Source organism: Tachypleus tridentatus, chromosome 13, assembly GCF_004210375.1.
Source record: "Tachypleus tridentatus isolate NWPU-2018 chromosome 13, ASM421037v1, whole genome shotgun sequence".
Classification (NCBI taxonomy): Eukaryota; Metazoa; Arthropoda; class Merostomata; order Xiphosura; family Limulidae; genus Tachypleus; species Tachypleus tridentatus.
In genome coordinates this window covers 109522663-109535271 of record NC_134837.1, presented here as the reverse complement: position 1 = coordinate 109535271, position 12609 = coordinate 109522663, and the positions used below count along the sequence as shown (strand labels likewise).

Here is a 12609-nt window from a genome sequence, read left to right as displayed (position 1 = left end):
CTCCACTGTGTCGTGCAGAAAATGTCTCCAGTTGGATATTCTCATCGTGCCAGTAACGTTGGAAGCCATCTGGACCATCCAGGTTAATTTTTTTCTCATCAGAGTACAAAACCTTCTTCCACTTTTCTACGTACCAAGTTTGGTGCTTTTCAGCAAAGTTTAACCGAGATATTTCATGGTGTGGAAGGAGGCGTGGCCTTTGAAGATGTTTACGGTTTTTAAAGCCTTTCTCTCGTTGGTGCCGTCTTATCGTTCTTGAGCTACATTCTGCGTCCATAAGGGCCTTAATCTGATTCGACGATCAGCTGGTGTCTTGCCGAAGAACTCATCAAATCCTTCTGCTCAACGCCGACGAAATTTTCTTGGACCGACAACTTGAAATTCTCGTTCCGTATCCCTCATAATTTGTAAAAACTTTGCAACAGCAGTTTTACTTCGCCCGATCTCACCAGCGATGGCACGTTGAGAGAAACCTTGCTTTTGCAGCTCGACAATTCTGCCACGTTCAAACACTGTCAACTTTTAGCCTTTGCTATATTTTCACCCAATGTAATACAGGATATGTCAGTGGGAGATGTTGACAACGCTAATGCTTGAACACAAATAACTAAATTTCGTTGCGTGTTTACCGATTAACGCTTCGTTTCAGTATAGTCTTAAACTTTTGACCAGCTTGTATTAAGGCTAATTTCATAGTGTTCACATTTTTCCTATTAAATGCTAAAAGTTTTTCATTTTTATATTTCCTTTTCTTATTTTCATCTTTCGAAGCTCTATTCAAATAAGTGGTTGAGTCTAACAACGCAAAATGCATATTTTTTCTTTATATTCATTGGCCTTAAGATTTTGTCCAGCAGTGTATATATATATATATACACTTTGTTAAAACTATCACTTTCATTTCTTTGAAGATTTTGGTGAAAAGAAGCAACAAATGTAAGCCACACCAAGTAGGAGGTTGAAAGATCGAGACATCCTGAAGGCTATGGAATTTGATCTTATGTACAACTATATCTATTTATAAAATTGAAGATTCAAAGTGAAACATCAAAAATAAATTTAATTGGTCAGAGAAACTCAGTCAATAGTTTGTGTCAAATCTATAATGGCCTGGATAAAAACACTTCAACCTGGAAATCCTTATCAACATTAAAGTAGGGATATTACAAATAAAATTAAACCTTGTTTACAGATTTATATGTGATCATGTTTCACGTGTCTGTAGTTCACGATCTCTATACAGGTCATTTGACATAGGCATTCTCAGGTGTCATCTTTGACCTAAAAGAGCTATGCTTTCTGATGATTGTCAACAGCTATCTCGTAATCCCACCATATTCCCTTCACTATCATTTGTTTGTTAAACCAATAGAGTTCAGTAGGAAAGAAAATTGTTATAAAGTGATTGATAATAGATCTAACATTACTTTATTAGTGATTGATAATAGATCTAACATCACTTTATTAGTGACTGATAATAGATCTAACATTACTTTATTAGTGATTGATAATAGATCTAACATTACTTTATTAGTGACTGATAATAGATCTAACATCACTTTATTAGTGATTGATAATAGATCTAACGTCACTTTATTAGTGATTGATAATAGATCTAACATCACTTTATTAGTGACTGATAATAGATCTAACGTCACTTTATTATAGATAATAGATCTAACATTACTTTATTAGTGACTGATAATAGATCTAACATCACTTTATTAGTGACTGATAATAGATCTAACATCACTTTATTAGTGATTGATAATAGATCTAACATCACTTTATTAGTGATTGATAATAGATCTAACATCACTTTATTAGTGACTGATAATAGATTTAACATCACTTTATTATTAACTTAGTTACTCTAACCATTGAAATATGATAGCACCAACATCGTGTTTCTATCTCTATTTCCTTCAAGTACAAGTTGAGCGCAAATGAAATTTCTACACATCACAGAAAGGTATCTTTGTCTCCAACACGATTGCGCAGTTTGCATTTTTATGACTACGATTGGCCTTTTACTGTAAAAGAAATTATCATAAAAGCAAGGTCCTTTCAAAATATTTCAATCTGCTGATTGAAATTATGTCGTCATAATCAAACAAACCAACTGCATTGTTTATGAATTTCACTTTACACATATAATTTCACTTGGTTCACTCAAATTTATGATTGATCCAACTGAAATATTACTGGTAAAAATTTGCAAAACACTGGTACAAGTGTTGCCTAAGTCCTCAAGTACTGGTTTATATTCCCAGACAATTCAATACCTACTAGTTCTTACAAACTAAAACATCTACACAAGGATAAGTTAAATTAACAGCTCAACACTTCTTCAAATAAAGCCTTACAGACCAGAATCTACAGTTAGTTTCGAAATTCTAATCAACATGATTACCAAACTTAAGTTTTTGCTCTCTATTATGTTCTTAGTATAAAATAATTATGACTGAATTTTATAGTTTCCTACACATATGCCACAGCTCAACAGTTTTGCATGCCTCACAAAATAATCATTTTCTGGTGGGATATGTCTGAACTCTACTGTTCAGCTTAACATTTTCTGCGTCAATAATATTATTATCTCTATCTCTACCTTATATGTCAGTGTGCTCCTTCGTCAGCACTGGCTGAACAGGTTGCAGTAAATAAACATTTGGTGCTTCAATGGACCATTAGTTGTGGATTATTGAGTCACTGTATTGCCTAAAGACAATCCACTCACGTTGTATGGCTTCACAGGAAAGTCAACATCGTTAATTCAAATAAAAATCTATTACACTGAAAAGTGACCCCAATCACTCTCTATTTCACAAACGAGTAACAGTTTCGCCATTTAACACATACACTGTATCTTACATTATTACTCAAAGTTCGAAAATCAAGGGCCATTCGACTTTTTCATTCAGCAAGCATTTGATTATTCCATCATCCTAGCTTCTTCATTTAAGAAAAACCTTACATCAGGTTCGGAAGAAGAGCCAGTACTTTGATAAGTGTGGTGATTTTCAAATGGAAAACTGCTCAAGTTTCAAGAAAGAAATGGCTCGCAACATTCTTTCAGTTATAAGTTTCTTAACAATATTAAGTCCAATCCCTGGAGTTACCATTGATGAAATGCTTGGCTCATTTTGTCTAATTTTCTTGTAAGCTCGTTCCCATCCTGAGGAAAGTATCTGTTGCTTCACAGATTAGGATTCCCATCCTAGGCGCATGACAGATGTTGTTCCAGCTTGGGTTAGTGTAGTTTTTCTAACCAACTACAGTTTTGTCCTTGCAATCATGACAGCATTGTACCTTTCTTTTAAAAACGGACCCTCCTCATCAGCAGAAGCCTGCCGAGTTATGTGACATAGAAACAAATTATTTTGTTGTCTGTCTACCATCAATGGCCTCTAACGTCTACGTCTGTACTAAGTGGGTGGATATGTGTCTGTTTAAGGAAATTCCCTCATTCTTACCTTTTCTATTCACTCATTAGGAGTCATTGTCTAACACTGGTGGATTTTACTAGCCAACTGTATACATTACTGACTCTCGATTTGATGACAAGTCACCTTTCTTCACAAAGACATTCCCTGCCACTCCACTAATCATCAGTGATGTCATTCACAAACGCTTGTTGTTCCTCCTGCTGGCAAAATACCTCATGTTGATGGAACTTGTTCAGTAATGACATTTCATGCCTTTCTCTTTGTCCTAGCTAGATTTTGCTTCTTTTTCTCAGGTCAATTAGTTTTTTGTAGATCCTGTAAAGATTGCCATTAATCTTGACCTAGATAGCCATTGTTCTCTGTTCCGATTTCTTGGCTGAAAGATAATGGTTAATGAATTTTTGCAGAATTAAATTGTGTGTTTAGAATTTCGTGCAAAGCTGCAGGAGGATTATTTACACCAGTCATCTCCAATTTAGCAGTGAAAGACAAAAGGGAAGGTAGTTAGGTATCAACACCAACCATCAACTCTTGTGTTACTCTTTTCCCAATGAATAGTGGGATTGATAGTAACATTGCAACACCCATGGCTGAAAGCGAAAGCGTGTTTGGTGGGATGAAGTTTCGAACTCACTTCAGATTGCGAGTTGCGTACCGTAACTACCTGACCATACCACGTCTTGCAGCATTAGAAGAGTTTGATATCCAAGAGCAGACTTCCTTACGATTTGACCATTCTTTCTGCAGACATTTCAACCCTGATAATTCTCCTTGATATCATGTAATCATTGGTGTTGAGATAAAACTATTTCCAGATAGTAAAATCAAACTATTCGGTAGATGATTTGCAGATCTCACTGTAAAACCCTTTCAGAAAGAATGTAGTACTCTACAATGCTGATATCCTTGACTCAAAATACGATTTTCCACAAAGATGTCAGTTAAGTATACTAAATGTAAATCTGGAAAAAACCAGACGATGGAGTATACTGACCTCTCTGAACTACAACTGGGATCATCTAGAAGGAAGACTCAATGCTGATAGAAGTACGAGTATTCAAATATTTATTCACACACAAAAGAACCAATAATAATACAAAAACAAGGATAGGTATGCACTGGAGCATATCGATCTCATAAGAGTTGTGTGAAGAGTTTATTCAAAAGCTCTTATTAGTTTTATATGTTCACCTGCAAGTTAAACTAATATCATTAAATGCTTACTTCCTAGCAAAAAAATAAAATCAAAAGTGAATGAAAATATAAGTCCACTTGCTAAAAACTAAACTCAAGTTTACTTTCAAATTCAAGGAAAAATAATGCTCAAATCACTAATACCGAAATCGCAAGTTAAACAAGAAAAATGTTAAAGTTGCACTTATGATTTTTAAACGTTTAAAATAAAGTGTTTCAACTTTAAGCACGCTAACACTAAAATATATCATCCTCCACCACTATATCAAATTTTCTTCTATATTCCTTTCTTAGACGGCAAGCCAGATTTTTGTGTACAATAACCAAAATATCAACAAAACCATGTTTGTAAATGAAACACGCCTCACAGCTATAATCAGTGTCTACCGTGCAGTGGACCAAAGACGTAACTACAGCTGACTCTCATTCGGTTTTCTGGTGTGAAAGAATGCTTTCTATTTTTGAATGTCACATGCCATCTTCTACACAAGAACTTTGTTTGACTGCCAGTTAGCAAACCTACACCTTATTCTGAAACATGGAAAGTTATTGTTTATTTGATTAACTCTGTTCTCAAACTAAAAACACAATAATTTTGAAAAAGTTACGTCTTCACCAAAGGGTTAGTAGGAACAAAGTACGGTCCTGTTATCCTTTAGTTTGTATTTTCAACCTGAGCAATGCCATATCAATATCTAGGTCAAGAACCTCATGTTTCAAACATAATTTAGAATTAAAGGTTTGGAGACAGCTTGATTGGGTAATTAAAAAACTTCATTGTAAATGTACGACATTTTGACAATATATTGTCATTCTCAAGCGTAAATAATTTACAAACACGCATAAATTTATATATGCACACACAGTATGGAACAAAGCAGTCACATGACTGGAGATTGCTCCGTATTGGGGTATTGGCTCAGGCTGCGATTGTTTTGTTTAATTAAGATAGATTGCTCTACTCTTTGTTTATTGACGCTTGAATATTCGTTTAAAATTAGTGTTTTGTATAGATATACTGGTTTGTTTGTTTTTTGTTGTAATGGTAGTGAATACGAGTTTTTTTTGTTTTTTTTATTATGTTCATTGAACCTGGTTTCTAGTTTTCTTCCGGCTTTTCCGATATAGAATTCTGTATAGTTGTTGCATGTCATTTTATAAATGACGTTGGTAATACGAGATTATATATAATTTTTATTTAACCAGCGTATCTACTTCCAACCTAAAGCCCCAAGTGATCCACAATAGATTAGTTACAGCCCAACATATAAGCAATGATAAATTGTTTAATATTGCCCAACAGATGACGCAACGTGGAAGGCCATAAATTCACAATAAAAAGTATATTGCAAAATTGTTGAGATGGGAAAAAATTAGAAACAAGAGAGCATTTGAAATGGGAGAAAATCTGCATTACCCATTCCTGCATTCTACCACTAAGAGAGTATTTTCATGACTTTAAAGTTCTCTAACGACACTTCAAGTGACCAAAGAAACTAAAAGTTTAACCAAATATGTGCAAGATAAACAATTTATTATTAACTTCTCATAAGGCATACATTGTTCAATGCAAAATGAAAATAAATCATGAAATTACTCAGTTCAATTATGATGTCCAGACAGATCAATTAGATAGTAAACATAATATTAAATAATTTAAAAAATTACTTTAAGAAACCTATTAACTTATTCTGACAAAATATTTTCATTACATTAAGAATTTCAGCCTGACAAATTTTAACATATAACCACACAAAAAAACAACCAACAAAATCAATGAAATTATTGAGAAAAAGCATTATATAAAGAATTTTTATACCATAATAATTTAAAATTATATAGTTTGTCAATCATTAACATGTACTAAATATTATCCTAAATTCATTTTCTGTTTTGGCACAATGCAGCAAAGAAATGTATTTTATTACTATAAAAGACTTCTTTTTCTTTAATAAAATTAAAAAGAAAACGTTAACATCTTGATAAATACTGTTATGCAAACACTGAATCATTTCACTGTAGTGCTAATGTATAGGAATAATGTTGACAATGGAAAAATGTAAATGGTAAGAGTTTTTTCATTACATTTTAAGCACTGATAGTATTTACAAAATACTTTGTATTCTTAATAACTGTGAGTAACAGATAAAATAATAAGCATTCAGTTTTATGTCTCAAAAAACCTCTGTTTTTCTTGTCCAAGTTATTTATTTGTACCATTAAGTTACATGTAATAAAACTTTTAAATGAAACTTGATTAAATATATATGCACAAAAGAAAAAATAATTTAATATGGTGTCTCTTTTCCTAGTCTTGTAAATGGTTACTCAAATGTCTTTAAATTCATAATTTGTGAAAGATATTAAATCATTTTAAAGACAACCTTAACCACAATTTGATCATCACAATTCAGTATCTAGTTCCATATTTGTACAAGAATGCAATTTCCCCAAATCCATCCAGGTAAGGGATATTTTCAATGAAATCTGCCTTTATATTAAATCTATTCATAATAAACACATTTTATGTAAATGTTCTTTTAACTAGTTATAATTATAAATATTTTTACAACATAACTGTGCAGTGACATGATTATTATAATGCATTTTTTATTTTCATTTTATTCTTTATAAAAATAATAATAATACCTACATATGAGGGAAACAAAATCAGATGTTGAAACTTTTGTCAATTGACATGGTTTACAAGTTTATCTCATTGAGAAGAAGCAATTACTAGAAGACATTTTGAGTCATCTTTAAACAATGTTAATTAATCCTTTCAAATTCAATACCAATGAAACATGTTTGAGACAAATTTAAGTGAAGTGACTCAACAAAAACTATAATACAGGGTGGCCCGTAAGTTCCTACCCATCCGTATGTTATCATGCTATATTCAATTATGCATGTATTACAATTTTTTTTTCTTTTTCTTCATAGAAATATGGCTGATTTAAGCTCATTTACACTCGAAGATCGTATTGTGACAAGTGCATGGGTACATGAGTGCAAGAATACTGGTGACACCATACAGATACACTGGATACATAAGATATATGGATGGGTAGGGACTTACAGGCCACCCTGTAGAATAAAACATTAATTTTTGTACATACATAATTAAACAGTTGAAACTATACAAAAACAATATTTTCTCTAAAGAGAGATTAAACAAAAAAGAATTTACACTGGAACATTTTAAATGAATGATCTTGAATAATGTACAGTATAAACCTGCAAAAATGTATAACACACATAGAGAGCATAGAATTTGTATTAGAGCCAAAAACTATACAAGTATCCATATCATGCACACTATTACTTAAGTTACTAAGTTGTCCAAAAATTTCCACCTTAGACATTTGAAAACAATTTGATTACACAAATCAATGAAATAATTAATGGTCATTTTGTTTAATAACATCATTAATGTACAAGCAAATGTATTTTTGTTTTAAATATATTTCTTTTCAGTTGCTTTGATCACCATTTCACTCCTCTTTTTTTGAGTTTAATAGAAGTAGTAGCAAGTACTTTCAGAAAGCTTTCCAAATTTATTTCTCATTTTCAGTTTATGTATCAGCACACCTTGATAAAAAGATTCCTACACATAAATAACTGCATAATTCAAGTGTATGAGTATTTATATACACTTAAATCATAGTCAAGTTTCTTTATCACCAGATCTTTCCTTTTTATCCACTGTGTGGCTATTCTAAGACACATACATGTTTACACATGTACTTACATGTACATCTAATTATTATTAACTTTGCACAGATTCTGCATTTCACCTTAAAGTTTCTTGAAGTATATAATTGGTGAAAATGAATCACTGATTATTTTAGTGCTGTACCAATTACCTGCTTTATATATGATAATGTATACGTACAAAATACCATATATTTACTAGAAAAATACAATGACAGAATTTATATACCTTATTAATGCAGTACAAGTACATAAATATAGATTCAACTAATGACGCTCTTTATTTACAACATAAATGACATCTATAACAGACTGCTATTTGCCAATGAACAAAACTAAATGACATAGTACCGATTATTGTTTTTCTTCCTTACACTGTAATCACAGGTCTTGTGTTAGATATGTCACTCTCGTCATTCTGAAGCTGAGTTACCATAGTTTCTAGTTCCCGTAGTCCATGTGCTGATCGTTCATACTGATGAGCAACCAACTTCCGATAAAAATGCACAGCAAATCCTAGGAAGACAAGAACTACAGGAATCAGTAATGTCATTGCAGCCACAGCAGCATTCTTGCTATAACTGTAGAATTTCACCCAACAAAGAATGGCTATCTCAGCCATAAAAAGAAGAAGACCAAACACAGTAGAAAATCCCCAAGCAATTTCAATATAGATATGCAGTTTCTCATGGGGGGACTCAGACACAGTTGCTACCCCTTGCACGCTGGCAACTGACTCGAGATTTGGAAGGATGCATGTGGATATCATTAGTGCCAACATGTGCACTGACACTAATAGGGTTGTGCAAAAACTGAAGGCAATCAGTAATCCTTTAGGAATATCATGGCTCAACTGAACTTCTACCATTGCTACCTGGTAAAAGAAAAATGCTCAAATTTTCTATTCTAGGTAGTGTCCTACAAAATAAGGCTGAGAAAATATAAAATAATCTCAAAGATAAACAGAGATTAAAGGCATAATTTTTTTCTGTTAAAAAGTTTAAGTAATTTTTAGGAATATTTAAAATGCATATAGGAAATACTACTTTATCCTTCAGTCTATAGACTAGATGAGGATTTCAATTTTAACTCTAATACTTTTACCTGGCTTTCTGTACCTTATGATTCTCATGGTAAAATCATTCTTAGAATTAAGTAGCATTTCAATATTAGATAAAACACTCTAAAGTTTAAGTTATTATAGCTTGATATTTTTCATAACTCAGACCATTTAAAACTTTATTGTTCAACTTACTAACAATTATTGGAAACAAAGTAAGAGTAAATTGTTCAAAACAAGGAAGCTATTCATATGAGCCTACTGTATTCTTTGAAATAGAAACGAATTCACATAATTGTACTACAGGGCTTCCAACACTTCAAAGACCAGCTTTTATTTTTAAAAAAATTACTTACAGATTAAGAAAAATGGAAACTAAGTAGAAGCCATGTTTTTAAAATGTCTCAACTTTTACTACAGACTAAGAATGTTTGTAGTCTAATAAAAATATAGTGAGCTCCTCAGATCACAAATTTATAACATATCATAAATCAACTTCAAATTATCTGCAACTAACACTGTAACACAAGTTGAATTTTAATTTTTGTAACACTATTACAATTAGTGTTAATAACAATGGCTTGTAATGCAGATGAGCAGTAAACAGGTAGTTATTTTACATTTATAATTCTTTTAATGAGAATCAGTTTCAGTAAATGTAATTTTGTTATCACGTAGGCCTATATTTTTCTAAGATGGGTGAGAAATGTTAGATGGTAAATGAAAAATTTTTCATAATGTATTTTTAACTTCTGAACTATGTGAACAGTGCTGGCACACACTACATGCTGAGCACCATTACATGCAACATCAAGCTTTGTTTTCATGAATCCTTTTCAACTGATATCATTGATGGGCTGGTAGAAAAATAATTTTCTCAGACAGTTTTTAATCTGTTGCTGACCATAACCAATGCACATCTTAAAAATACAAGTTATTTTCAAGATTTTTATAGGGAGAATAATGTATGACTTTCAACGTCATTATTAAACAAAAACTTGAAAATTTACAAAATAATTAGATGATATTGGTAAGTTTTAAATCTTTCAGACTATTATTTTTTTACTAACATAGCAAAAAATATATAAATTTTGCTTAGTTTAAGCATGCATATACAGTATGTCTTCTCAATTGCAGTATATTTACTGGCAGAGTACATGTATAACAAAATTAATGACATTGTAATAATTGTGGAAAGATAAATTCATTACTGTGATACATTAGCAACAATCTAATGCTTAGATAAACTATTAGGTTGAGGAATAATTCGTGAGCATTTTTAAATAATTTCATTCAAGCATTACATGCAAGACTATACAATACTTCAATGCATGAACACATTACACCCAAAACATTTATTATGATACTTTATTTCACGTAATACCTAGGTATATAGTATGCATTGTTTTAAATGAAATTGCAAGAAATTAAATGTGAAAAGCAATGGTGTCGAAAATTCTTGATTTTGTCCACTTGACAGTCCATTTAATGAGCTGAAAACGAAAGCAAAAATTCAAGACATATGAAAATCAAACACACCATCTATTAGAGCAAAACATTATCTACCAAATGACATGAAATATTTTGCGAAAGCATTTCATTTATGAATATATTTGTTTAACTTGAAAAAACGCTCACGAATTATTCCTCAACCCAATATATTAATTGTGTATTATTATTATTATTATTTAAATTAGTAAATGTTATCCTCTCTTAATATAAAAAATGGGCATACCACACATTCTCAAAAAATCAAGGAAAATTTCAAACTAAATTTTAACAGTAGTAGCATGTTAGACCATGAGGATAGTCCATAAATCTAATTATATGTGCTTCACTTTACAACACTGAAACTGGCTTGATTGATTCTTACAGTTGAATAAATTATTAGAACATTAGGAACTAGCAAAATATTTTCATTATTACTTAAAAAAAATAAACCAAAATGGGACAATTCACACTCAAATAAACTGAAAACACTATTTCTTCTTTTTATTTGCTTGACAAAACATTTTAAAATATAATTTATGATGATTTTAGTGTAACAATATTTATTTTTATGTTCTTATGCATTACCATTAACAACATGCTATTATTACCATGGCAAAACCTGATAACAATGCAGAAGTTCTACTTGATGCTTTTAACTTTGCTCTGCTCAAGTGTAGTCGTCGCCAAGTTAAGGCGTTCAGCATATTTTCAGGTTTACTCATTTCTTTCATGAAATCTTTTAAAGCAAACTCGCGAAAAACATATGGACTAACACCAGTGTCTTCAACTTCGGGATGGTAATACGGGTCGACCCCTGGAACAATTGGGTTAACACTGGGATAAGATATCATTGAGAGATTAAAGTATCAGCAGATAGAAAGAAATGCACTTAATAAAATACTAGTACTGAGCCCATTTCGAATACAACATATCCATGTACTTGTAAAGGTAAGTGCGGACTTAGTCTGGCTTACTACTTATCAGTATAAATATCATGACTGATAACAAAACACAAATGTAGCCCTCAAAAAATTGTCAAAACAAATTAAACAATTGATATGCTAGGACTTTTATCTTTTCCTGTCTTTCACTAACACTGTTACGGTTAGTGTTAGGAGAAAGTGCTAAAGCTTAGCCAAGTAACAGTAAAACACAGTAAATTGTCTTATACACCACACTGTGACTGTGAATTTAAATATTAGGTTTTGATAACATATAAAAATGAATTAGTAAGACACTGTTATTAACGTACGATTACATAAAACATTCTTTCGAAATACACCACAAATAACGCACAATATCACAGTTCGTACTACTTGTGCAAAACCCTAAAAACATGCTATTCTGAAACATAGCGACATCTAGTGGTTTGTAACAAAATAAAGTGGGAACAATATCTAAAATAATTCTGTATAAACCTTTAACTAAATGTTTTAATTTTTTATAAGTTATTTTTTATTTCTTCCAACAAAAATGTTTAAAGAAAGTTGTAGTACCGTTTCTTTTTGACTTGATGCTCTTCTGCAGGGTTTCTGAAAATGTTCAATTTCAAGAGTAAATTAAACCAAAATTAAGAGTGTGTGTGTATGTGTTTCTTATAGCAAAGCCACATCGGAAGGATTCGAGTGTGTTTGTGTTGTGTTTTTCTTATAGCAAAGCCACAAAGGGCTATCTGCTCAGCCCACCGAGGGGAACCGAACC

At 31.7% G+C, this 12609-nt stretch overlaps 1 protein-coding gene across 1 annotated transcript; it reads right to left on the bottom strand.

Annotated features, from left to right (window-relative positions):
* Window positions 1-6161: 6161 nt before the first annotated feature.
* LOC143237587 (calcium release-activated calcium channel protein 1-like) lies at window positions 6162-12249 on the bottom strand. The gene is made up of 2 exons (XM_076477014.1): window positions 11517-12249; window positions 6162-9231 (listed from the first exon to the last, which is right to left on the bottom strand). Exons 1-2 carry the CDS (start codon window positions 11757-11759, stop codon window positions 8728-8730), a joined length of 747 nt encoding a protein of 248 aa, XP_076333129.1. The 5' UTR covers window positions 11760-12249; the 3' UTR covers window positions 6162-8727.
* Between the last annotated feature and the right edge of the window lie 360 nt (window positions 12250-12609).

What these genes read in the sequence shown, in the direction of transcription:
- LOC143237587 (XM_076477014.1), bottom strand. Translation starts at nt 11,759, where the DNA reads ATGATATCTTATCCCAGTGTTAACCCAATTGTTCCAGGGGTCGACCCG. An exon ending in TGTTATCAGGTTTTGCCATG is followed by an intron (nt 9,232 to 11,516) that starts GTAATAATAGCA and finishes TTCTTTTACCAG; the next exon opens with GTAGCAATGGTAGAAGTTCA.